The sequence below is a fragment of the Cherax quadricarinatus genome, chromosome 60 (genome assembly GCF_038502225.1).
Source record: "Cherax quadricarinatus isolate ZL_2023a chromosome 60, ASM3850222v1, whole genome shotgun sequence".
Lineage (NCBI taxonomy): Eukaryota > Metazoa > Arthropoda > Malacostraca > Decapoda > Parastacidae > Cherax > Cherax quadricarinatus.
The window spans coordinates 10,477,644-10,504,145 of record NC_091351.1 but is presented as its reverse complement, the minus strand read 5'-3'; the positions used below and the strand labels follow the sequence as shown (position 1 = coordinate 10,504,145).

General features: G+C 40.5%; 1 protein-coding gene across 1 annotated transcript in view; it reads right to left on the bottom strand.

Annotated features, from left to right (window-relative positions):
* Positions 1 to 365: 365 nt before the first annotated feature.
* LOC128694435 (uncharacterized) overlaps positions 366 to 26,502 on the bottom strand; it is a 229,350-nt gene continuing 203,213 nt past the window's right edge. The window contains exons 23-32 of the mRNA XM_070097923.1: positions 21,775 to 21,924; positions 20,799 to 20,946; positions 19,618 to 19,973; positions 18,396 to 18,506; positions 18,095 to 18,222; positions 17,574 to 17,751; positions 14,388 to 14,876; positions 13,520 to 13,585; positions 4,518 to 4,724; positions 366 to 2,686 (exon numbers count right to left, since the gene is read on the bottom strand). Of these exons, the coding sequence (XP_069954024.1) occupies positions 2,459 to 2,686; positions 4,518 to 4,724; positions 13,520 to 13,585; positions 14,388 to 14,876; positions 17,574 to 17,751; positions 18,095 to 18,222; positions 18,396 to 18,506; positions 19,618 to 19,973; positions 20,799 to 20,946; positions 21,775 to 21,924 (2,061 nt within the window). The 3' untranslated portion in view covers positions 366 to 2,458. The remainder of the gene's footprint in view (positions 2,687 to 4,517; positions 4,725 to 13,519; positions 13,586 to 14,387; positions 14,877 to 17,573; positions 17,752 to 18,094; positions 18,223 to 18,395; positions 18,507 to 19,617; positions 19,974 to 20,798; positions 20,947 to 21,774; positions 21,925 to 26,502) is intronic.

The window sequence follows — 26,502 nt, the reverse complement described above, 5'->3', positions numbered from 1 at the left end:
TTCAAGGGCCAGCCTTCTCTTGAACTTCACCCTTACTACAACCTTCCTCTATTCTCTTGTTTTACACAATGGTGTTTTTATGATAATTGTAAATTATAGTATATCATAATCTAAGAGCTCTTACTACCTCATTTCATTTAAAAGCCTTTCCTAGCATTATAGTTTAAAGTATTTGTAGTCTCTCTCTCCTGGCTACAGGTACCTTGATGCTGGCGAGGGTCTTTTATTCTAAGAAACTCCACTTTTTATCTCCTTGAACTAAACCTGAATGTCTCCCATTCCCCAGGTGTTATGTGACCCCTATGGATTTAGTGTTTTCCCCTGATTTTTAAAAAAGTATTAAAGGTTAAGGATAAAGTAAAGAGTTTAAATCAGTTTGTTTTATATTTGGTTAGAATAACAATTAGCCAATTACAAATTCTATTTACAGGTCAATGAATAAAAATTAGTTTCCATTAAACTATAATTCTGATTCACTTTAAATTTGTTTTGCTTTGGCACTATACAAATTATTTACAATACTTTTGTAGTTTTCATGCTTATTTGCACAAATATTTTGATGACTGCACAGGCTATGTAAAAAAAAAAAAGTAATGACCTACATTTTGGGGGGATTAAAATTTATCTTGTAAATACCAGATGTATATAATAAATTATATGAAAAAGTTAAAAACGATTACAATGGTATGAAAACTTAGACAAAGGTAAACACGGGAAGAGAAAACAACCACAAGCCCAAAAACTGACTGTAACAAACACACACACACACGTACACACTTTTAAATAACCATGCTTCACAATCTGGTCTGGAGTCCAACTTGTACATTCATTTTTTACCATATAAATGGTATACAATACCAACAAGTTGATGAGTAAGACATGTGCAACAACTTTTTTCACAAAATGTTTTGCTTGCCGAGCAGTCTTTATCAGTCAAATACAGATTAGAGGATTAAATTCTGGAGACAGAAGTGGAGAGGTTGTCTACGGTGATCAGTCCCTCAACCTTGATAGTACAGTCAGTCTCTTGGCCAACTAGACTGAGGGATCCATTACCATAAAACTACCTCCACTTCTGTCCCCACAATTATAATCACCTCTGTATGCAACTGATAAAGCCTGTTGATCAGGTGAAACATTTCAATGATGATGTATAAGTGTTTGGAAATTAGAAATATACTAACCAGGAAAATGCCCAAAGATTTCATGTTCTTAAAGGGCAAACTAATTAAATTCCTCAAAACAGGCATAAATTTCTCACCATGTAATCTTTTGTAACCTGGTAATCAATCATTGAAGCATTTGTCTACACATGTTAAGAAAAGTATTGTGTAAAGTCTTCCTCCAGACCAAAATCTTTTCAAACAGCTAAACTGACTAAAATACTGTATTATGTTGGTCATTACTGCCAGCATGGCCCTTGACATTTAACTTTGACAGTGATCTGATCTAAATTTTAATCAGAGGGAAGTGCTAAGCCCACAGGGGGTCACAGAATCTAGCCTGAAGAGGACCTCTCTGATAAAAATTTGGTTTCTTTTTACATCCAAAGAACAAAATCAACTCTTCTTTAACACTGCTGGTTGCCTTATCTGTCCAATAGCTTACCAGAACACTGCCAATGAAAATTCATAAGGTCCAAGATTGCAAAAGACCAGTTATTTCTCACAACTTAGATTATATTAGCAAAACTATTTCAAAATAACTTAAGATGGTATATATAATACTAACACACTATAAACCACGATCTCTTAAATCAGGTTATATAAAACCACAATCTCTTTAATCAGTCTGTCTCATATTGGTAAATCCAAGTACGTACTTGTGTTAGTCATATTTATGGTACTTCAGACCAACCGTAATTCTGGTTTAGAGACCACAATCCAGTTAGTTGCAGATATGTCACTTTCACACCACTGATACATAGGGCTTGCTTATGTGGGAAGACTTAACATGAAACATTTTCTTTTTGATAAATGCAGAGGTAAGACAGGACAATGAGCGTGAACAATTGTTGGTAGTCGACCAGAAAACTGCTTAAACTTCAATGTTACTTACAGAAATCGACTTTTCTCACGTTTGCTGGTTATCTTAGCTTTCACATTCTGAGTAACAGTAAAGTTATTTCATAAAAAAGGTTTCTTTAAGTTTTGAGGTTCTATGCATGTAAAAACAACTGAAACCAAATAAAGTACTGTAATATGTATTTAGGAGTATTTAACATTAATTTAAAAGGCACTTAATTATTTTTATTGAAAGAAATTCACCTTATTAGCAAAGAAAGGCACTTACATTATGGTAGACCACAATGTATATAATTCCAGAACATTTCAAAAACCCCTATTTAAAGAATCCTTTCATAGCAGTTGACCAATATCCCTCTTTACAGATTCAAGGTCATGGACGGGGGATGAAGAAGGGCTGATGACTGGTCCCAGGTGCACTTCTGACAAGCTGGTCACAGAGAGGTAGGAGTGTTTCTGCGCAAAGGGCGCGGTACGATGCTCCTGCCCGGGTAAACTCTTGACCGGTCTTGGGTAACAATAACTGGTGTGGAGCATCGGCCGTCACTCGCAACTGTGACGAGGCCAATTGTGAATGAACCAGCTAATGGAAGTCCAGTTACCAATGCCTTTGTGCGATGTGGAGATCTCACATGCTGTACAACTCGACCACCCACTAGCACCTGTACCAAAAGAGATTTTAAGAAATTATATGAAGGACTGTAAATTCAAAAGCAAATGAATGTCGAAGACAATGTAGAAACAGCAATAGATCAAATACATGTACCTACTCTAAATACTGCCTTATCCAAGTCACTTAAAATTGTAAATACTATTTACAGCATAAAATACAATAATTATTGTAAATGTGAAAGATGTGCTGTACAGGAGGGCCCTGCTTTACGGCATTCCATTGATATTTTTTATATCCCTTTTTCATTTATTTGGTGCCTGTTCCGCTTTTCAGGCTTTTTTCGACCTGACGTCTTCAACAGTTGGGCGTCAGATGCAATTTTATTCAGTCTGTTTGCAGCCTTTGTGCACTTTTTTTTTTAGGCCTACCTTTATTGCATACTTAATACATGATATGTAAACATATCAGGCTTTTGTGTGCATTTGAAAGTGAAAAAAGGCTTGTTCCACTTTTTGGCAGTAGCCTGAAACCTAACTCCCCGTATAAGTGGGGCCTTCCTGTATTAGGATATTTTGAGGGTGTAAAGTAGTTATCAATGGCAGGACCAGTGCAGACTGCAAGAGGGAGAATTACCTGATATGGGCTAATAGACCCACTGTAGTGCTTAATTAAGTTTATTCAGGTATATACATATACAGTTACAGAGATTATCATACATAGCTAATAGTTATGAAATAATAAAGATTGTATTGGTGATAGCTATCAAAGCACTCTCCAGGCCATTTAATTAGACCTTCACTATGGATGATGCAGGCATTGCATTGGTCATCCCAGCTGAATTCAATTAGGTGTTCGCTTATATATGTTACTGAAGGCTCCTGCCTATCTCCTGAACATAATATTTCTGGCATCCTCCTCATGAGATGATGTAGATTTCTTCTTGACAAAGTCTAAGATTGTCACTTTCACTGTGATAAATTTTTGTATGTAATATACTGTGTGTGTGTTGATAATGAAAGAAAATATTGATACAGCTCTGGTGAAAAATCACTACATGTATAGGCAGCACTTTCCCCTGTATTAATGAAAATTATTAGATTATAAACACTAGACCTGCAAGAGTTATTTGGCAATGCAAGGCAGGGGGTAGATAAACTATGGCCTAAGCTGATAGTGCAAATTTGTAATGGTGAAAGTGTTCTTTTTTCGGGTCACCCTGCCTCGGAGGGAGAGAACCAGTGTGTTAAAAAAAATATGCGTATATTTTTTTAAAACTTTTGAATGATGAATGGGAACATATGTTTGTGTTGAGTAATTTTTTTTTTAACAATCTGACGGTTTCCTACCAACACATTGTGACCTGACAATACGATAAAAACACTTTGATTACTAAGTAATCACTGTCATGCCAGAAGCATGCTGATATTACATTTCAGATGCCCCTCCAAACTTTAACATTCCCATCTCTCCTTCAGAGTGCAGGCACTGTACTTTCCAGACTTAGCCAGCTAACTTATTTCCTTAAAACCCTTCATAAATATTACCTTCCTCACACTCCAATAGCACATCAAATTATAATAAGCTCTCACCTCTACTCCTAACATGCTCACATAAGCTTCTTGGATGTACAATTCCCTCCCACCCCATCCCTAGTATTTAAAACCTTCTTCACCCTTGCCTCCAGTTTTTCCTGGGACACTCCCTATCCCTTCCCCTCTACCCCAATTTATATGCCCTCCTAGTCATCCTATTTTTCTCCATCCTCTCTAAATGCCCTAACCACCTCAACAACTCCTCAGCCTTCTGAATAATGATATTATCCTTAAACTACCAGCACAGTTGTGTTGAAGTATTAATTATACTATATATTTAAAGCATACCTGAAACCCAGCTACACAGTCATGGTCTAGTGGAGCCCATGCTATGACCACCCCATCTACACCAACCCTGCGTGTAATATGAAGCTCTTGTGGACGTGGCACACACGTCGCTTCTATTTCTGACGATGTGCTGCCCAAGGGAGATCGTTCCCGCCATTCAGGTGCTGAGGCACAATCCACAGCAGCATCTAGTGGGGTTGTGTCAGTCTTTGTAAAGAAGAAATAAGAGAATAGTATAAGTTGTACATTTTAGTAATTGTTGTGACATGAAGCATTTTGACCAAAAAAAGTCGCTCAATTGTCATGGCTATAAAAAATTATGTATACAACATAATAAAAACCCATAAAAACAACTGATAAACATTCAACACAGCAATTTATACAAGGTTCATCCCTTCATTTTTACAACAACATTTTAAGTATGATATTTTAATGACATGGCTTAACCTAAGTGGAGGATCATCCAAGCGATTAACCAATTTACTTGAAAATTAAAGTGGATCTATAAATTCACTTGCTTTATGGAAACCTGTGCTGTATGGCCCTTGTGAGTTTAACACTTAGGTTTCAATTATTATTATAATCATAACTGTGATGTCCTGCCCTGTTTTTAACTTAAGTTTCTATTTTGTTTTACCCCATTTTTTGTAGGTACGTATTAAGATCATTTTCCCCCCACTTGCTGGTACATTCAAATACTGTACTGACATATTTATCTTATTAAAAATATTGCTTAATAGTCTCACAAATATGAACCTCCCACAGGTACAATGAATTAGTTAATGGTTGATATAGCTTCAGGAAAAGGGAACACCATGTAAACCTATTGAACTTGTTACTTACTAGCCACTTCATGGCAGCAATTATGTATTATAGTGTGTGTGCACATGTGTACATAAGGATTAATGATCTATCCTAGTACACCTCATGCCACTCTCATGGCTGGTCATGGAATTAAGGAAAAGTGGTACAGTACATCCTCACTTGCATGAGTATATCTTATTTTAAACTAGGAATGCTTTTATTTAGGAACACTAGTTAGGTGTCTGTTTTTAATCCTCCTCCAATATTCTGGCTAGGTATCAATCTGTTATAGCATAAAAAAACCCATACCACGGGCGGAATTTGAACCCACGATCAGAGAGTCTCAAAACTCCAGACCGCGGGTTCAAATCCCACCCGTGGTATGGTTTGTTTGCAATCGTGTCATTACGATTTCGTAAGCCCTGTTATAGCATGTAATACATATAGTAAATATTCTGTCATATTATAATAAAGTAAAACCACCAATCTTTCAAAAATTCTTATTGTTATTCCATGTGCAACGTTAATGGCTAGGGTCAAGGCAGAAAGGTTAAAGTACCAGTCTAGGTTTGGTGTCTTTCCCTTTTAAATAAAAATGCCACCATAGTGGCCTAAAACAGGCTCATGTGGTGTGTCTCTGCTCCCTAACCCGTTTTATCCTTCATAATTACATATTGAACCATGCTAATGCTGTTTTGCACTGTAAGAGCTTGATATTAAAACTTGCTGAATGTTACATTTCATCTAACTTATACAATTACAATATTGTATAGTTTGCAATGTAAAAATACTCTAAGATACAGTACATACTTTCTATTAGTTTTTTATTTCTATATTTTTAAGCATTACTCTTATATAAGGAGAGTTCTGTATTTTAATATAACTGTCTTTCAACAAAAAATTAAATTATGGTGTTTTCACACTTTTTTTTTTTTTTTTTTTTTTTTTTTTTTGAGAAGAAAATGATGCTGGAATCCAGACAGCAATTCACTAGTCAAACAATACCTATCTTCACCCACTTATGTTCCTGTTCTTCCATTATTATTATTATTATTATTATAATCAAAAAGAAGCGCTAAGCCACAAGGGCTATACAGCGCTGCAGGGTAGGGAAGGAAGCAAGGGAATTGGATGGCAGAAGGGAGGGGGGATGATCAGCAGGTTACAGAAAACAGCGGGGCAGGGGATAGTACGGGGGTAGAGGGTAGCAAGAGATACAAGTAGAAAGGGCTGAAAGTATCAGAATTTGTGAAGTAAGTCAGTCGTTGTCAAAAAGTCAATGAGAGAGTCCGGATGAAAGGTGGGTCCATCAGCGAGAAGGGAAGGTAAAGAGAGAGCAGCGGGGCGAAGACGACGACAGAGGTAAATTCTGCGTGCTCGTTGATAAAGTGGGCAGTCCAACAGAATGTGGCTGACTGATAATGGAGCTTGGCAATTCTCACAGAGAGGAGCAAGACGCCTCTCCATGAGTAAGACGAGTATGGCCAATGCGAAGACGGGAGAGAGTAGTCTCCCAACCTCGACACTGGTGATAAGAAGACGGCCAGTAACCTATACTCGGTTTAATAGACTGAAGTTTGTTGCCGAGCATAGAAGACCAACGTTGTTGCCAACGGGTGTGAAGGTGGGAAGATATTACAGCAAAATAGTCCGTACATGGAATACCTCTATAAGAAACTGGTAGGTCATGTACTGCTGACCGCGCAGCAGTGTCTGCCTGTTCATTGCCCTGTACGTCAACATGACCAGGGACCCAACAAAAAACAATATCTTTATGCTTAGTAAAGATGCGGCGTAGCCAAAGTTGGATACGGAGGACTAAGGGGTGAGGTGTATCAAATTTTTGTATAGCCTGTAAAGCACTAAGGGAGTCTGAGACAACCACAAATGATGACACAGGCATAGATGCAATACGGATAAGTGCTGTAAGGATGGCATATAATTCAGCAGTAAAAATACTAGCTGAAGATAGTAAATGCCCTTGTACGACGCTGTCCGGAAACACTGCTGCGAATCCTACGCCGTAAGAAGACTTAGAGCCATCTGTGTACACAGCAATGGCATGAGAATGAGAGTGAAAGTGGTCAAGAAAAAGAGAGCGGGAAGCGACCGTAGACAGTTGGGCTTTCGAGCAAGGGAGGGAGAAAGAACAGACTCGAACAGCTGGAACTTCCCAGGGGGGTAGGGAAAAGTGAGATGCTACATGTACATAGAAAGGTGGTAGTTGAAGAGAAGACAAGAGCGAATGAAGGCGAAGAGAGAAGGGACGGAGTAAGCAGGGGCGGCGAACAAATAAAGAATGTCTACTAATATCAGTGACCATTCTATAAATGGAAGGATTGCGGAGATCATGAGAGCGTACATAGTAGCGCAGGCAATGGGCATCACGGCGATCGGATAAGGATGGAACGTTCGCTTCTGCATAGAGGCTTTCGACAGGGGAAGAGCGAAAAGCACCAAGGCATAAACGTAATCCTTGGTGATGAATGGGGTTAAGGCTAGAGAGAGTAGCAGGAGATGCCGCTGAATAGATCTGGTCACCATAATCAAGTTTCGATAAAATAAGGGTGGAATGTAGGTGAAGGAGGGTTCGACGATCAGCTCCCCACGAAAGATGAGCAAGGGTTTTAAGAAGGTTCAGCCGGCTGTGACAAGTTGCCTTCAGAGAGGTAATGTGAGGTTTCCAGGATAACCTACGATCAAAGAGGAGGCCCAGAAACTTGACTGTATCACGTTCAGGGATACGTGAGCCATAGAGGTACAAAGGATGATCAGAGATGACAGAGCGTCTAGTGAAAGTGATTTGGTGGGTTTTAGTGCTGGAAAATTTAAACCCATGTGTGGTGGCCCAATTGGAAACACGGTCGACTGCATGCTGGAGAGAAACTGTAAGGAGGTGACAGTCAGCGCCTGCACAGGCAATAGCGAAGTCATCAACATAGAGTGATGACCAAATATTTGATGGAAGACTAGAGGCCAAATCATTAATAGCAAGGAGAAAAAGTGTTGTGCTCAGAACACATCCCTGGGGGACACCTTCAGCTTGGACAAAGTCCGGGGAGAGCACATTATTAACCCGAACACGGAAATGCCTGTCAGTTAAAAAGTTCTTAAGGAAGGATGGTAGATTGCCTCGAAGGCCTAAGGAGTGGGCTTGGGCTAAAATATTATACCTCCAAGTTGTGTCATATGCCTTCTCAAGGTCAAAAAATATGGCAATAACTGAGTGGTTATTCGCAAAGGCATTACGAACATACGTATCCAAGCGCAGTAAGGGGTCTATGGTAGAACGTCCCTTACGAAAGCCATATTGACGAGTGGAGAGACTGTTGTGTGTCTCTAAATACCACACTAAACGTCTATTTACTAGACGTTCCATTACTTTGCAAACTGCACTGGTAAGAGCAATGGGACGATAGTGGGAGGTTTCATGTCCCGTAGTGCCTGGTTTGCGGAAAGGGAGAACAATGGCGGATTTCCACAGCTGTGGAAGAACTCCTTGTGACCAAATAAGATTGTAAAGGCGTAATAGGACTGCAAGGGCTGACTGATGTAAATGTTGTAGCATACGAATATGAATGTCGTCGGGCCCAGCTGCCGATGATCGACAAGCTGAGAGTGTTGCCTCCAGTTCTTGAAGTGTAAAAGGCACATTATACTGTTCTTCTCTGAGAGAAGAAAAGTCCAAGGGTGCTAACTCTCTGGCAGACTTTGAGGAAAGAAATGAGGGGCATAGATGGAGTCCCTGAGAAATACGGACCAGATGATTGCCAATTTCATTGGCAACATCTAGTGGGTTTGCTATATCAACACCGGCAACCCGCAGAACAGGAGCCGGGTCAGGAGAATATTTACCACTCAGTTTTCGTACTTTTTTCCAGACTGCACTCATAGAGGAAGCAGAGGTGATGGTGGAGACATAATCTCGCCAGCAAGTGCGTTTAGCGTCACGGATGACACGGCGAGCGATCGCACGCTTCTGTTTAAAATCAAGGAGTCGCTCTGTGGTTCTATTGTACCGGTACCTGCCCCATGCAGCGCGTTTCAAACGTACTGCACGAGCACAAGCAGGAGACCACCAAGGCACGCATTTCTGAGAATGCCTGCCCGAAGTTTGGGGTATAGAATGAGAAGCTGCGGTGAAAACGGAGGACGAGAAGAGGTGTAAAAGCTCATCGATGGAGGACGAAGAAGGAACCTCTTTAAAAACAGTCAGGTGTGAGTAAAGGTTCCAATTTGCCCGATTAAATTGCCAGCGTGGGGTGCGAAGAGGTGGCGTATATGAAGGGGAAGTAAGAATGATTGGGAAATGATCACTGTCATGCAAGTCCGGGAGAACAGACCAAGTAAAGTCTAATGCGGCGGAGGAAGAGCAAACTGAGAGATCGATGCAAGAGAGAGTATGAGTCCGAGGATCAAAATGGGTGTGAGTACCTGTATTTAAAACATGGAGGGGGTGGGTGGCAAGAAAAGCCTCTAACTGAATTCCACGGGAATCACAGTGAGACCCTCCCCAGAGGAAATGGTGGGCATTAAAATCACCAAGTAACAGAATCGGTGGCGGTAATGACGAAACAAGGAAGGCAAAATCCGGAATAGATAATGCCCGAGAAGGAGAGAGATATAAAGAACAGAGCGTATACCACCTATGTAAGTGGATACGGGCTGCTGTGTAATGCAGCGAAGTATGAATAAATAGCTGATGGTACGGAATATCAGTGCGGAGAAGAAGGGCACTTTCATTAAAGGTCCCATCAGGAAAAGGATCTGAAGAATACAATAAATTATAGCCTGAGATGTGAGAAATAACAGCAGAGTGTAATTTTGGTTCCTGTAAGCAAACACCAACAGGGGCAAACTGGGAGAGTAACATCTGAAGCTCACCCCGATTACCCCTGAGGCCGCGTATATTCCACTGTAAAAAGGCCATGATTGGCAATGATAAAGATACTTGAAATCCGCAGGTAAGGGTTCCTACGGACTAGAAGGGTTAGAAAAGTCCACATGCGGAGGCAGTGGAAAATGTTCAAGCAGCGAAGGAACGGTGCGCTGTGAAGAAAGGAGTTGCGCAGATGGAGCAGAGGAGAGAGAAAGAGCGGAAGGTGGATCAGTGTCCATTGATGGTTTGGTCTCTGCAATATATTCAGAGATTGCTTCAAGTGTTTCGGAATTCAGAGACGTCGTATGGGAGACAATATTGGGAATGGTAGGGGGAGGATGAGTAAAGATTGGAACTGTATTGGACTGTACCAAGGTAGGGGGGGGCGAAAGGGTGGAGGGAACTGGAGAAGCGTGGCAGGGGACAGAAGAGACAGGAACCTGGGAGGTGGCAGAAGAGGAAGGAACTTGGGAGGGAACAGGGGAGGAAGGTACATTACGAGGAGGAGGGTGAACCTCTGCACTTGTAACTGAGCCAGTGAGAGGGGAAGAACTAGGGACAGAGACAGGGAGGGTAAAATGAGGAGGTGGAAGATGGGTAGGAGGTGTTACCGGACCTTTTCTTGACTTTTGAGAAGTAGAGGGACGATTGGGAAGAGGTGTCGTACGAGGTCTCGTCGATACTGAGGCTTGTAAGAGAGAACTCGAAGAAGCGAGATTAGACTGAGGTGTTGAAGTAGGGACGTCTGAGCCGAGGACAGCAAAAGGATTAGATACAGGAGTGATTATGGGAGAGGTAACCACAGAGGTGGGTGTAGAAGATGGGATACCAGAAGTGGGGGGACGTTTTGAAACACGGGAATAAGAAACACGTGGGAGTCTCCCTTGGAGGCGGAGATGAGAAACTGCCATGGCATAAGGGAGACCTTCTGTCTCTTTGAGGTAACGGATTTCCCGCTCGTTTAAATAGACCTGACAACGGCGAGAGTACGAAGGGTGAGCCTCATGACAGTTAAGGCAAGAGGGAGATCGATTGCAAGACGTATTAGAATGGTCATCGGCACCACAGACTGGGCATTCGGCGATAGATCTGCAATATTTCGCTGGATGGCCAAATCGCCAGCAATTTCTACACTGTTGTGGTGTAGGGATCACCTTTCGAACTTGTAACCGATGTCCTGCTATATAAACGGAGGATGGGAGTTCTCGGCTGTCAAAAGTTAAACGAGCCACATTGCTAGGGTATCGTCTCCGCCCACGAGCAGGAAGAACGTAAGTGTCTACCTTGAGGATTGGGAGATCTTGGAGTTCCAGCTGTTCTAGAATGTCGGTGCCACATGTCTGGAAATTTTGTTGAACTATGGTATGGGGCAGAATAACGGTACCACTACAAGAATTGAGGGAATGATGTTTTTCAAGGGTGACAGGAACAGTATCTATATGGGAAAGACGAGAGAGCTCACGAGCCTGGGTAGCATTCTGTACGGTAATGATGCGCGTACCGCTCTTAAGAGCATGAAAAGAAATATCTTTACCAACATGGCGTAGGAGTGCCTTGCCAATACTATGGTCAGAAAGATAGGCAGTAGAGGAAGTTGGTCGTAAAGTGAAGAATTTAGTCCACTGTTCAGTCTGAAACTGAGCGTGGAAAGGTAGTGAAGGACGTGTCGATCGTTTCTGAGAAGAACGAGAAGGTGAAGGTGGAGAAGTATCATCAGCAGGTAATTGTCGTTGACGTTTAGGCGTGGGACCAGAGTTGGTCCGACGTGGAACGGGTCGGCGATTTGAAAATTGCTGCACCGTAGAGGGAGAGGCCGGAAGCATAGTCAGAGGAGAGCGAAGGTCTGATAAATCGAAGGAGTCAGTCGAGGCCTCAGTACCTGAAGCGGGTGAGGAAACAGCACCGGCAATAGGTACAGAGGCATGAGGAATGTCTGAAGAGTGGTCCAAAGACGAGGCGGGGTCAGAACGGGGTGCGGTATCAAGAAGGGGCCCGGGGGTACCAGGTTCATGGACTAGGGCTGCCATGGTTAGGTTACTTCTTTCTTTTTGTTTTTAAGAAAAAAAAAGAAAGAAGAAAAGAAAATAAAAATAAAAAAAGAAAAAAAAAAGGGGGGACCGGGGAGGGATAGTTCCTAGGAGGAATGAAAGGGCCAGAAATCTCCCTCCGCGCCCAAGAGGACTCGACACCGCTAGTAGCGCAGATGCAGCATGGAACCCGTGCCATACCCTACCCTTCATGCCAGTAAACCAGCAATCTGGGATAGCAACCTCACATCTGCCGAGCTACCTCGGTGGACAAAAGAGAGGGCGGCCGGATATCCGCCACAAAGCATACCTCCTTCAGCCACCACCCCCGGAATCCGAAAGGTGGCTTCCAGAGATACACCCGTCGCCCAAAAGACACCCAAAGCTACTCCGGGATACCGGAGAGGGATCGGGACATCCCTAGGCAATCCAGATTCCACGGCAAACTACGCCACCGCCAAGAAACCTCAACGGAATGGGATGGACCCCGGTGTCCTTTCCCCTACCTAGGAACTAGCGCGCCTGTGGGAGAAATCACGAAGGCTAAAAAGAGGAAGGGCAAAAGGGAGGGGTGAGGAGGAGGAGGAGGAATGGAAAAAGGGGAGGATGGGGAGGATGGGATAGGGGAGGGGAGAATGGGGGGTAATTAGGTTCGGTCTGAGGAAGAAGACCGACAGGGCTAATTCCTCAGACCAAGAGCCTCTTCACCACGCCAAGGAGCCCCCCTTGAAGAGGCCTGTTCTTCCAGCCTTCCTTCAAATCCCATATAAAATTGGCAACATTTACTGTCCCATTAGATTTGAATAGTAATTTAAGTAACTTGCAGTGATTTCATTATCTCTATTCAATCAGGTCATAAAACTGAAGAACACAGCCACTTTAAATGTGACAATGTTCTTTAATTGATCAGTTTCTCCTTAGCTACCTTTCTTGTTGAATGTATGACTACTGAACTACACAAGAAGACCTACACAATGGTACATCTAGTTCTTTAGTAGTTTGTAAGCCCTTACGATTAGTTGCCCAAAATGCCAGACTTCCTGTTTTTTTTTGTGCCTGCTTTTTTACTCTTGTATCTACCCATGTATTTACATTACTGTATTTGCATACTCATAGAAATGAAGTATTATCATTATAAGAATTCACAGCTTTTGGTCCTTGCTTGGTAAATAAAATTTCCATAAAACTGATCAATAGACTATGAGCTTTACATTTTCTTTTAAACAAGTTATTGTATTCACTCACAATCTTGCAATAACAAATGTTATTCGAGTTCATATTTTAATACTTACCACCATGCGCTTGATCTTGCGAGCATCCGAGAGGAATCTTGCTGGTCGGTCTCTTCTGGTCGAGTCCTAAAATATATACGAGTTTTACATCAAAATGAAAGCATCACCACTGATTACTTTGGAACAATTTTTGTATAAATGTAAAACTAATATCTAAGAAGACATTTCTATAAAATTCTTACTATTACATCAATAAAATTGCTACTGATTCCTAGTTTTAACATCCTTTATACAAATCATCATAATATATTTAAAAAAGATATTGAAAAAAGCAATGGCAAACTTGGCAAGTGTTACAACTTTATTCAGGTTATGACATCCTACAAGAAACTTAAAAAAAAAACCATTCTTATACTATTATTAAAGACGTTTCTTGAAATTAAGCAGTACTATATGTAAATGTATATATTTTACCTCAACAGCCATCTGCAAAAGCAGGGTGACCCAAAGAAAACACATTCACCATCATTCATTCTAGATGAATGCTGATATCACAATCTGACATCCCCACCCTTCCTTCCAAGTGCAGGTGCTGCCCTTCCCACCTCTAGGACTCGAGTCCGGCTAACTGGTTTCCCCTGAATCCCTTCATAAAAGTAACTTTGCTCACACTCCTCTACCCTCATCCATTAAAAAACACTTGTCTTCCTTTGCTTCTATCTAATATGCTCACACAAGCTTGCTGGGAGCTCAAGCTCCTAAAACTCAAAGCCTCTTTAAATATTTGTATACTGTATAAAATATGCAGACACTCGTACAGAAAACTAAAACACACATCAGAAAATAAGTTGCATTTAAAAGACATCAATAAGCAAGAGCATTATTACAGTGTTCAGGAATTAAGAGGGAACAGCAAGAAATGGTCAACCTTTCTGCCCATGGGTTTTGCTGGAGTAGAGGTCGCCACGGGCTTGATTGCACATGTAGCATTTAGTGGAGTGGATTTTACTTCCTGAAAAGGCACCGGTGCAGACTTAGCTGTTTGCCATGGCACTGATACAGGCTCTACTAATAATTCAGATTTTGATATGGTCTTTCCCAGTGGCTCAGTTTGTGGCACTGGCTTGGCCACTTGCACACAAACAACTGGCAGTTTTAAAGTTTGTACGTGCGCTGGCACAGGTTTGACCTCGGGCATGGGTTTAGGTGCAGGCTTTACACTGTGCACAGAAGAGGGCAAATATCGTGGTATGCGGGACTTTCTTCTCTGAGCCAGTGAAGGAGAGCCTTGGAAGGTCACGTGACTAGAAGACCCCAACCCATTATGAGAAGGAGCTAGTGAGAGGTCAGACTTGTGGGTCACGGGACTAGATGGCTTCATCCCATTCAAGATAGCAGATTGAGACATGGAAGCCATCTGGAGGGTAAGAAGAGAGAACAATGTAAATGTCTGAAAAGCTATGTTTATTGCATCAGTCTTAGAAGAATAATTGAAAGATGCTTAAGCCATGAAAAAAAGGCACAAGGATTGTGGAAATTATGCACTAGAATTTTAACAAGAAAAAACAGACTATATTGTGGTAGTGATATAACAGTAAACTATGATTATTTGACAACTTTACTCGAGTGATATACAGGCAGACTAGGTCCACTGAACAATAGAAATTCATAATGATAATACAGTAATTTCAATTTCAGAGTACTGCAAAAGTAATGTTTACAAAATAATGATATGTTAGACACTGTGTACCATACTGCTATAATAAATAAATCATTGCAGAAATGAGCAGGTTCCATGCATAAGAAGACCATTTCATAAGCCACTGAATCTAATATAAGCATCTTGTGAAAGTGCAGCTCTAATATGTTAGTTGCTTAATTTCTCACTATGTTCAGTAAAAATACCAAAACCCAACACCAAGATATCAAAATATCTAGAATAGTACATATTTTCAGTATGCAGTCAGGAGATAAATAAATACCATAGTACAAAGACAAGCAGACAACTGAAAAATTGGTCTACTGTCTCTCCATACTTGGCAATTTATTTGAATATTCTGAAAGCAAGTTAGGAATATTAAACTTTGTACTAGAGTGACAGTCAGTGGAAGATGGTTAGGACAGACTCCTCAAGTAACGCGGGCACACACTACTGGCAATGTCAGGTCATGCCCACACTGATGAATTTTGCTATTGACAATTTTTCTGGATTCATGCTCTGATTTTAACAATTTGCTCATTATACACAATATAGAATTATACAGTACTTTGTAATTTCCTATGTCTAAGAATACTTGATAGAACTGCTCTTGCCATTACTCTATGAAATATATATTTGCAAATGACACCAAATTCAAGACATATCAAAATTATATGTTATTGTTATTTATTCTACTATTTAACTCTCCACACACTACGAAAGGTGACTCTTCAAATGTCTATACCACAATCAAGCAGCCTGCATTGCAGTTACTTAAAGAATATTTATATAAAACTGATACACTGAAGTGCATTAAAATAATTAAGAGCCAAATCTTGCATAAATAAAGAACCCCACAGTAAAATACTGAAAAAATGCAACTGCTTGATCTGCTAAGACACATCTGGAGTTGTCCACCTTCTGTATCAAAATAAAATTAACCTTCCAACAGAAGTGGCACTATCCCAGCTCAGGTTATCACCAAATTCGTTTTTAAATGCATTTTTTTTTAGATACTGATGTCCTGAAAATAAAGGGCATTTTATCGTGATGGACTTTCTAAACTCTGACTCGCCAATAATGACTAGCCTGTCTTATGAGGAAGCAACTGTAAACTAACCTAACATTATAAATAAATTTCTGTCACCACTTGTAAGCTTATTTATTATACATCCCTATGAAGCCTTTTCTATAACCAACAGTACTTTTAAATAAATATGAAGTAAAACCTCGGTATAACAAACCCCTATATAACTGATTTCAGACATAAGAGATCAAATTCATGGGCAGGTAAAGGTGCTTCATTATAAGGGAACCCTCTTCCCACTATTAGGCCATTGTACCGAGGTTATCTTAAATATGCCTATTGACTAGAAAAGATTTTGTGAACATTTCTGTGTGCATTTTATCACAAGCACTAATGTATTGAAACATTCCTCAGTTAAGAACCATGCATAATTTAGTGTCTGACAGGTGTTAAAAATTTAATGCTTTCCCTGTACCAGGTTAATTAGCCACCAAAATGTTCCTGACAAAATAACCATTACCTGCAAGCTGGATCTTTCATTAGAAAACTGATTAATTTTGTCTATCATGGCAACCCCCTCATTAAAATTAGCAGTACACATATATTAGTAGGCCTATCTCACTTGCATGAAACTGACTCCAAGTTTACAGTAATTATGATTTTGACCATAAGAATAGTATATAACTTAGTTTACCTCTCCCATGTTATTGCTAAAAGTTAAGATTCTACAAGGTATTTAAATATAGCTGTAACCAGTCTTGTAATATAAGTAATATAGATGTTCAATTAGTAGTAAAAAGTACAGCAGAAATTAGCAAAAATTATTTGAACTTTACATTAATATAAATATTTAACTTCCTAATGAATACTAAACGTTCATGAAATTTATATAATACAGAGGTTACGAATTAACACAATGGTTGTGAAGGACGTACAAGTGAGTTGAATAAGGATGACTGTCTTTAAATTGAACAAGAATGATTGTCTTTAAAAAGCAATAAAATCATGGAGGATATTTTCAATGATGAGTTTCATTAACAAACTCCAATGTTCCAACTACCTAACATGAAAATAAATATAATTCAATCGACTCTTAAAAAGGGTAAAAGAGCCTTGATGAAAGTGAGGGGCACTTGATCCAAGGAACAGAAGCTATCCCTCTTTCCTCGGATCATACCTGATCACTTTCCATTCCCTTGATAACTTCTATAGGCTTAGTGCTTCCCATGATTAGAATAAAAATATATAAAGACAGAAGGGAGTCGAAATATACATGTCAATCAATCTCCTGAGTTTGTCTCCATGTGGGTTATTACTGAATATAGACAACTTTTTGTTACACTTCAGTCATTAAAAAATAAATAAACTGAACACTCATATAGTTTTACCTCATTCGGTTGGTTGAGGAATGAGCAGACAGTGTTAACATCAAAGTCTGGCACAGCAGGCAGTGGGGTAGCAGTAGGCAGATTTTGATCTGTACTGCTGTTACCTGCTGACTGGTCACTCTGGCCAACCTCACCTAGCCGGCGCAGCTGATTGATTACTACGCCCATGTTGCCCGATCTGTCAAATAATGGTTCATGGATTATTTATAAAATTATGTTACAGGCTCACCTGCACTGCCACTCTTCACATAGCATTCCTGAGGGAAACTAGAGTGTGAAGAGAACTCAACACTGAAAAAATGCAAAGCAAACACAAGTTTAAAAATCAATTCAATATTTTCTCCGAAAGTTTTTCCTCACCCTCTTTCTAAAACACATTAAATTTCAAAGTTAGAAATCCCTTCAAAAATAATTTGTTTTTTTGTGCATAATATATACTAATTCTTAGAATGATTCTGTATTAGTATAAAACAAAGTACTATAAGCCTAATTTGTTCAATTCAATTATTTCCTTCAAATACCTGAGGATTGCACGTATCTGTGAGGCAAGTGTGGAGATAATAGAGTCCTTAAGTTGGCCCCGGCAAGCCAAGTGTTCAGCTTTTTCCGTCAGCCGCTCCACTCGTCTTGTTAACTCCTCCAGGTCAACCTACAATGCACAAATTCTATCATAGTTTGCAGTGTGTAATAAAAACTGCAATTAAAATTTCTAGATTAAAGATTAAAGTATAGTGTTCATTAGCATGAAAATAATTTGATGACTATAATTTACACAGGTTTTTAAACAATTGCAAATCCATTAAAAAAAATGACAGGTCATACCTTGTGTTTGGCCTGCAAGGAGAGCCGTGTACGCTCGGCATCCTCCATAGTGTGTACCAGCTGTTGCCGAAGGCTGGCCAAGATGGCATTCAGATGCTCCACCTCTTCACCCTATTAATATGACAAAATTAGATACAATACCCAGACCTCACACCTCTTAATTTCCATTACATGTATATAATACTATACAATCTAGGTAGTAGGTTGGTAGACAGCAACCGCTCACGGATGTACTACCGTCCTGCCAAGTGAGTGTAAAACGAAAGCCTGTAATTGTTTTACATGATGGTAGGATTGCTGGTGTCCTTTTTCTGTCTCATAAACATGCAAGATTTCAGGTACGTCTTCCTACTTCTACTTACACTTACGTCACACTACACTTACATGTTTTTTTTTTTTTTCAACAAGTCGGCCGTCTCCCACCGAGGCAGGGTGACCCAAAAAAAAAGAAAGAAAATCCCCAAAAAGAAAATACTTTCATCATCATTCAACACTTTCACCACACTCGCACATTATCACTGTTTTTGCAGAGGTGCTCAGAATACAACAGTCTAGAAGCATACACATATAAAGATACACATGTCCCTCCAAACTGCCAATATCCCAAACCCCTCCTTTAAAGTGCAGGCATTGTACTTCCCATTTCCATGTACATGTACAAGCATATATATACACACCCCTCTGGGTTTTCTTCTATTTTCTTACTAGTTCTTGTTCTTGTTTATTTCCTCTTGCCCCCGTGGGGAAGTGGAACAGAATTCTTCCTCCGTAAGCCAAGCATGTTGTAAGAGGCGACTAAAATGCCGGGAGCAAGGGGCTAGTAACCCATTCTCCTGTATATATATTAATAAATGTAAAACATGAAACTTTTGTTTTTCCTTTTAGGCCACCCACCTCAGTGGGATATGGCCAGTGTATTGAAAGAAAAATACTATAAAATACTCTATTCCATTTACTTTTCAAATATTAGCAATTTGCTGAAAAAGAACCCATATTATACCAAGAAAACTCAGCCTATTTTAAATACAGAACAGTTTAATAAATTAATTCTGATTATAAACATTACACAATGTGCATGTTAAGTGATTTTATTTGTTGTCTACTATACTATAATTTTGCTCCTCATATTTATCATGAGAGAAGTACATATAGGTACACTTGTAATTTTACAGGTAAATAAATCAATTACTTTGTCAACATCAAGATGTAATTGATAACTTACTTTTTGAGCGAGGGCTACATCACGAGACTGTAACTGACTGTTGAGCTCACACGCCTCGGTGTCAGCCAGGCGGAGTTCCTCCTCTTTGCGGCTAACAGCCTCCTCCAGCTCGCGTACTTTCTCCTCCAGCTCCTCCAAAATTGTGGAAGAGCCCTGAGGATGCACTAGCCTTCTGCTGTGCTCCTCCAGTCGCCTTCTACTTCTCCGGCGGGCATCCCTTTGGAATTTCCCTCCAGTGAAGCAATTGACAGCATCCCCGCTCAATTGTTCCCTTAGCCCCTCCTCGGCGGGGTTAGGAGGGGGGGTCGTAGTGGCTTCGTTGGCCAAGTTTTCTGCTGTGTCTGCGTCATACGATTCTGTAAAAAAGAATATGACTATAAGGATTGCCATTCTCAACCCCCCCCCCCCCAAAAAAAAAATGGAATGTATATTATTTCCCTAAGAATGTACTGAGGGACTGATGACTCATGAAATCGTAATGAGGGACTGATAGTTGCATTAAGCTTGCCAAAGATAATAAAGCAAGTGTACAAAGGAAAGTACAGTATGTTTTTTTTTTTTTTTTTTTTTTTCAACAAGTCGGCCGTCTCCCACCGAGGCAGGGTGACCCAAAAAAGAAAGAAAATCCCCAAAAAGAAAATACTTTCATCATCATTCAACACTTTCACCACACTCGCACATTATCACTGTTTTTGCAGAGGTACTCAGAATACAACAGTTTAGAAGCATATACGTATAAAGATACACAACATATCCCTCCAAACTGCCAATATCCCAAACCCCTCCTTTAAAGTGCAGGCATTGTACTTCCCATTTCCAGGACTCAAGTCCGACTATATGAAAATAACCGGTTTCCCTGAATCCCTTCACTAAATATTACCCTGCTCACACTCCAACAGTATGTATATCAGGAAATTGATTTTAAACATTTATCCCAGTTTTATATTTTAAATAATTATGTTTTTGTGTGTGCATGGCAATGAAAGAAGTGATGGAGGTGGTGGTAGTGGTAATGACGGTAGATGAGGAGCATGTGGTGATGGAGGTGGTAGTGATGGTGGTAAATGAGGAGCATATGGTGCTGGTTTAGGTGGTAGTAGCTGCAGTGATGAAGAGGAATAAAATACTGTTCAAATACAACATTGTTAAAGGACAATTATATCAAGTACTGAGGTTCTAACCTGATACATATTCCTCATCAACATCAGAAGTAATCTCCTCCAAGACTGGAGAGTTTGGCTGACCCTCCACAAGCTCAACCAGTGCACCCAGCTGATGTGTTACCTCTGTTAGGGTTCCACTCTGACTTGCATTACACGTTTCACAATTCTGAAAATAAGAATAAAAACCTATTCTAAAAGGGTACACATGTATTTGAATATCTGTAGTTGCCAGAGTAATTATAGCTACAGTTACAATGGTATGACCTTTACAGCAGTATTTATAGTTTCATGACCTTTATGGGTTCAACGCTTCTCCCTGATGAATATTTTAGTTGCAAGTGGTTGAGTTCCATACTATCAGCTGCAGAGTATATTCCAGCTATCTACCACATCTGAAATAGTACTGTACTACCATTTCTGCACTGCTTTTTTTTGCAATTTGAAATTGTGGCCAATTGTTGCCCATATGGCTAGTTCCATAAAAAGCTTCCTTATCTTTTCCATATACATGTATACTTTAATTAAAATAATTAAACAGTACATCAGGCCTGTATACCTTGTACATGTACTTGTAGATATAAATATTATTATTATTTATGTACTTTATTAAATGTCACAGTTTGTATAGAGGTACAGTATATTATTAAAGAAATGTGAGTTGGGTGTAATTAATTTTCTATGAATCCATCTTGCAATCATCTGAAAAAAGAGTGTACTTACTAAAAGAATACTAATAGCTTCCATTAAAATTCTCTTCAACAAATGAACCACATGCTAGTGGCCTTCTTTTGCGCGTAATAATATTTTATTACACGTAAGTTACATTATCTGTATACTGCAGAAACGAAATAAAGAATTTGAATTTGCACATACAATAACTTAAGCTGACTGGAAGTTAATTTTCTGCTCCACTTCTGCTACATTTTATAATGATTGGTGTGACTTTAATCAGCATGATTAATAAAAAAAAATATGTATTCTTCAGACTACTGACCTTAAGAGCTACAGTTAGAGCTGTGATGGAGGAATGAAGTGCCGTGATTGGTGAGGCAGCCAAGACATCCAGCTCACTAGCAGCGTGTGCATGGCTCAGCTGCTCCAGCTGCTGCTCAAGCTCTTCCACACGGGAATCCCGAGATGATAGCTAAAATAAACTTTCATCATAAGTTATGATATAATATTAAACTGAGCAGCGGGTGTATAACAACATCTCTAACTGCATGCACCACATGCTAGTGGCACATGTCTGGCAAGACAGAGATGGAATGAATGATGACGAAAGTTATTCTTTTTCGGGCCACCCTGCCTTGGTGGGAAATGTCCAGTATGTTAATAAAAAATATGGGAAAAAATATATATTCATTCAAAAGTTGTCTAGATCATTAAACTAGGGTGGTTCATAGGTCCCATGATTGACCCCAAGACCGACCTTCACCATGTATCTAATTACATACCTAATATTATGTTCAAATGTACTGCTCAAATATGACCTATATCAAAATATCCTAAGAATTAGTATTAGTCTGACCGAAGTGCCTGGGTGTAGTGATACTGGTCCTGTGAGGAGCAGCAGCAGGATAATACTGCACCACCTCTAGGGGCCCTTAACAACAACAACAACAGTTTGGTGTGGTCATGGGCACCAACACATGGTGTGTGATTCTCTTATACTTTATCCATTTATCTGCGATGCAGATTACATGGTGAGTTTAAATATGTGGCCTGTAGTTATAACTTTTCTCTTGACATATGCAAGACATCACCATCCCTGTAGAAGCCATTATTAGATGTACTAGTCATTATATTTTGTTGTTGCAGAAGTACTATGAAGATTCTATGTTCAATAAAGCCTAGAGATAAGGCCTGTGTTTCTATCACAACAATTTATTGAACATAGAATCCTGGGCTACCTGGTGGTGATCCTGCGCTAGACTACATCACAACATGGAGCGTTTACTGAAACCTGAGAGGCTAGACTGTGACCCCAGCTTATCAACGGCTGCTCAGGAATGGAAGCACTGGTTTAAGACTTTCGAAAACTTCTTGGGAGCCCTTCCTAAAGAAGATCTAGATAAACTAAGTCTGCTCATCAATTTTGTGTCACCTAAGATATATGAGGCTATTTCTGAGTGTAATACCTACGAAGATGCTATCAAAACCCTCAAGTCTCAGTATATTAAACATACAAATGAAATCTTTGCACGCTATCGCCTTGCAACTCGCCGCCAGCAGATTGATGAGTCCTTAGAGGAATACTTTCAAGCACTGAAAATCTTAGGTAAGGACTGTCACTTCCAAGCAGTGACAGCTGCTCAGTATTGTGAAGAGTCCATCAGGGATGCTTTTATCAGTGGCCTGCAATCACCAATAATAAGGCAGCGTTTATTGGAGAATAAAACTCTCGACTTAGCCGCTGCCTTTGACCAGGCAAGAGCTCTAGATTCAGCCCAGAAGAATTCTGAAGTATACAGTACCGCTCAGCCTTCTCGAGTGGTAAGTGCTGCAATTCCTGACCAAGACTCTTGCAATGAAGTTACTGTGGAACCTGCCTCAGTGACAGCAGCAGCAGGTACGGTGTGTTTCTTTTGTGGTTTTTCAAGACATCCACGTCCAAAGTGTCCTGCTCGTGAAGCAATGTGCCATAAATGCCACAAGAAAGGTCACTTTGCGAAAGTATGTCGTGCTAATGCATCAACAAGAGCTAGTGCCTCCACACATTCCAGTGATCAGGCGACTCTAGCAACAGTGACTTCTGCGGCTACTCCAAATTCACTGTCAAAGGCAGTTGTGAAAGTATTCATCAAAGGAACAGAAGTAGATGGTCTTATTGATAGTGGCAGCTCAGAGAGTTTCATCAACCTTGACTTAGTTAAACGGCTCTCCTTGACTCTACATCACTCATCAGGTACCGTTTCCATGGCATCAACATCTCTCTCTATTCAGACCTTAGGGTTTTGTAAGGTAAATCTCAGAGTTAATGGAAAGGATTATCAAGATGTACATTTAGCTATTCTGCCACAACTGTGCTCTGATGTTATCCTTGGTCAGGACTTTCAGAAGCTGCATGGTAGTGTCACCTTAACATATGGAGGTGAACTGCCTCCTCTTGTTGTCTGTGGACTTAGCACTTTAAGGGTAGACCCACCAAAGCTGTTTGCAAATCTTACCGCGGATTGCCATCCTATATCAGCTAAGTCACGCCGCTATTCTTATGAGGATCGGATGTTCATTGAGAAAGAAACTCAGAGGCTGCTGAAGGAGGGTATTATAGAACCGAGTGATTCTCCTTGGCGTGCACAGGTTGTTGTTGTTAAAGATGGTTATAGGAAACGGAGACTGGCTATCGATTACTCTGAGACAATCAACAAATTTACACTTCTTGATGGGTACCCTCTACCTCGAATTGACGATACAGTGAACAAAATTGCTCAGTACTACGTGTTTAGCACAATTGATCTGCAGAGTGCCTATCATCAAGTCCCTATAAGGAATGAAGATAAACCATACACAGCATTTCAGGCTAGTGATGGCCTGTATCAGTTTACCAGAGTCCCTTTTGGAGTCACCAATGAGGTAGCCTGCTTCCAACGAATTATGGATTCACTCATTCAGGAAGAGCAACTCATGGGAACTTACGCGTATTTAGATAATGTTACCATTTGTGGCAAGACCCAGGAGGAACATGATGCAAACCTTGATAAGTTTTTGGAAGCCGCCAAGAAGAAAAATATCAGTTACAATGAGGAAAAGTGCACTTTTTCAACTAAAAGGCTTAGCATCCTTGGTTATGTAGTGGAAGGAGGTTCAATATTCCCAGACCCTGAACGACTACGACCTCTACGGGAACTTCCAATGCCTCAAGACAAAAAGTCACTCCGAAGAACTCTTGGTCTCTTTGCTTATTACTCACAATGGATCTACAACTATTCAAGTAAAGTCCGCCCATTGAGTGCTACCACATTTCCTGTGACAAAGGAAGCAGAAGCCGCTTTCCATACTCTCAAACAGGACATTGAAAACTCAGTAGTTCAAGCCATTGATGAGTCCCTACCATTCGAAGTGGAAACGGATGCATCTGACATTGCCATTGCTGCAGTCTTATCTCAGGCAGGACGACCAGTAGCCTTCTTTTCGAGAACTTTTCAAGGATCAGAGAAATGTTATGCTGCTGTAGAAAAGGAAGCCCAGGCCATCATAGAAGCAGTTCGCCACTGGAGGCATTATTTAACTGGTAGACATTTCACCATAAGGACTGACCAACGGTCCGTGATGTATATGTTCGACAAGAGGCACAAAAGTAGGATAAAGAATGACAAGATATTACGCTGGAGGATGGAACTATCGTGTTATGACTTTGATATCCTGTACCGACCGGGTCAAGAGAACATCTCACCTGATGCATTCTCTAGGTCCCACTGTGGAGCAGCATGTCATGATTTGCAATCACTCATCTCTCCACAAGGCTTTGTGTCACCCAGGAGTTACACGCCTGTATCATTTTGTCAAATCAAAGAACATGCCCTACTCAGTGGAAGATGTGCGACAAGTGATCAGAGCATGCAGAGTATGTGCAGAGTGCAAGCCAAACTTTCATCAGCCAGAGAAGACTCATCTCATAAAATCCACCCAGCCTTTCGAAAGATTGAATATAGATTTCAAAGGACCTCTACCAAGCACAAATCAGAATAGGTATTTCCTTAACATAGTAGATGAATATTCAAGGTTTCCCTTTGTATTCCCCTGTGCAAATATGGCTGCTTCAACTGTTATTAGTTGTCTTTCACAGTTGTTCTCTATTTTTTGGTATGCCAGCTTATATCCATTCAGACAGGGGATCCTCGTTCATGAGTAACGAACTTCAGGAGTTTTTGGCTAGCAAAGGTATTGCCTGCAGCAGAACAACAAGCTACAACCCTCAAGGCAATGGTCAAGTGGAGCGGTTCAATGGTACTATATGGAAGGCAGTTACAATGACATTAAAGTCGCGCAATCTACCTGTTCAACACTGGCAAACTGTCCTACCGGATGCTCTTCACTCTATTAGATCACTGCTGTGCACAGCTACTAATGCAACCCCTCATGAAAGACTCCTCAACTATTCACGTCGTTCCTCTACGGGAGCCTCCGTGCCCACTTGGTTATGTCATCCTGGACCCGTTCTCCTGAAGAGTCACCGTAGGATGAACAAGACGGATCCTTTAGTGGAAGAGGTAGAGCTCCTGCAAGCTAATCCACATTACGCCCACATTCGCTACCAAAATGGTGAAGAGACTACAGTATCTACAAGACATTTAGCCCCAGTTGAAATCCCTATTAGTGTGGAATCTCAAGATACACCAATAGATGTGAAAGATGCTTCGTTTTCTCCTGGAAAGCCCCTTGAGACTACCCCTATGGAAATAGAGGATTCTGCTCCAGCAGTTAATCAAACCCCGCTGGAAAATACCGAACCTGGTGAAGAGGCTCAAGGGCTACGAAGGTCGGGACGTGTACGTCGCCCACCTAACAGTTTGGGAGATTACTGTCTCTGATATTTTAGAAGGGGGAGATTGTAGTGATACTGGTCCTGTGAGGAGCAGCAGCAGGATAATACTGCACCACCTCTAGGGGCCCTTAACAACAACAACAACAGTTTGGTGTGGTCATGGGCACCAACACATGGTGTGTGATTCTCTTATACTTTATCCATTTATCTGCGATGCAGATTACATGGTGAGTTTAA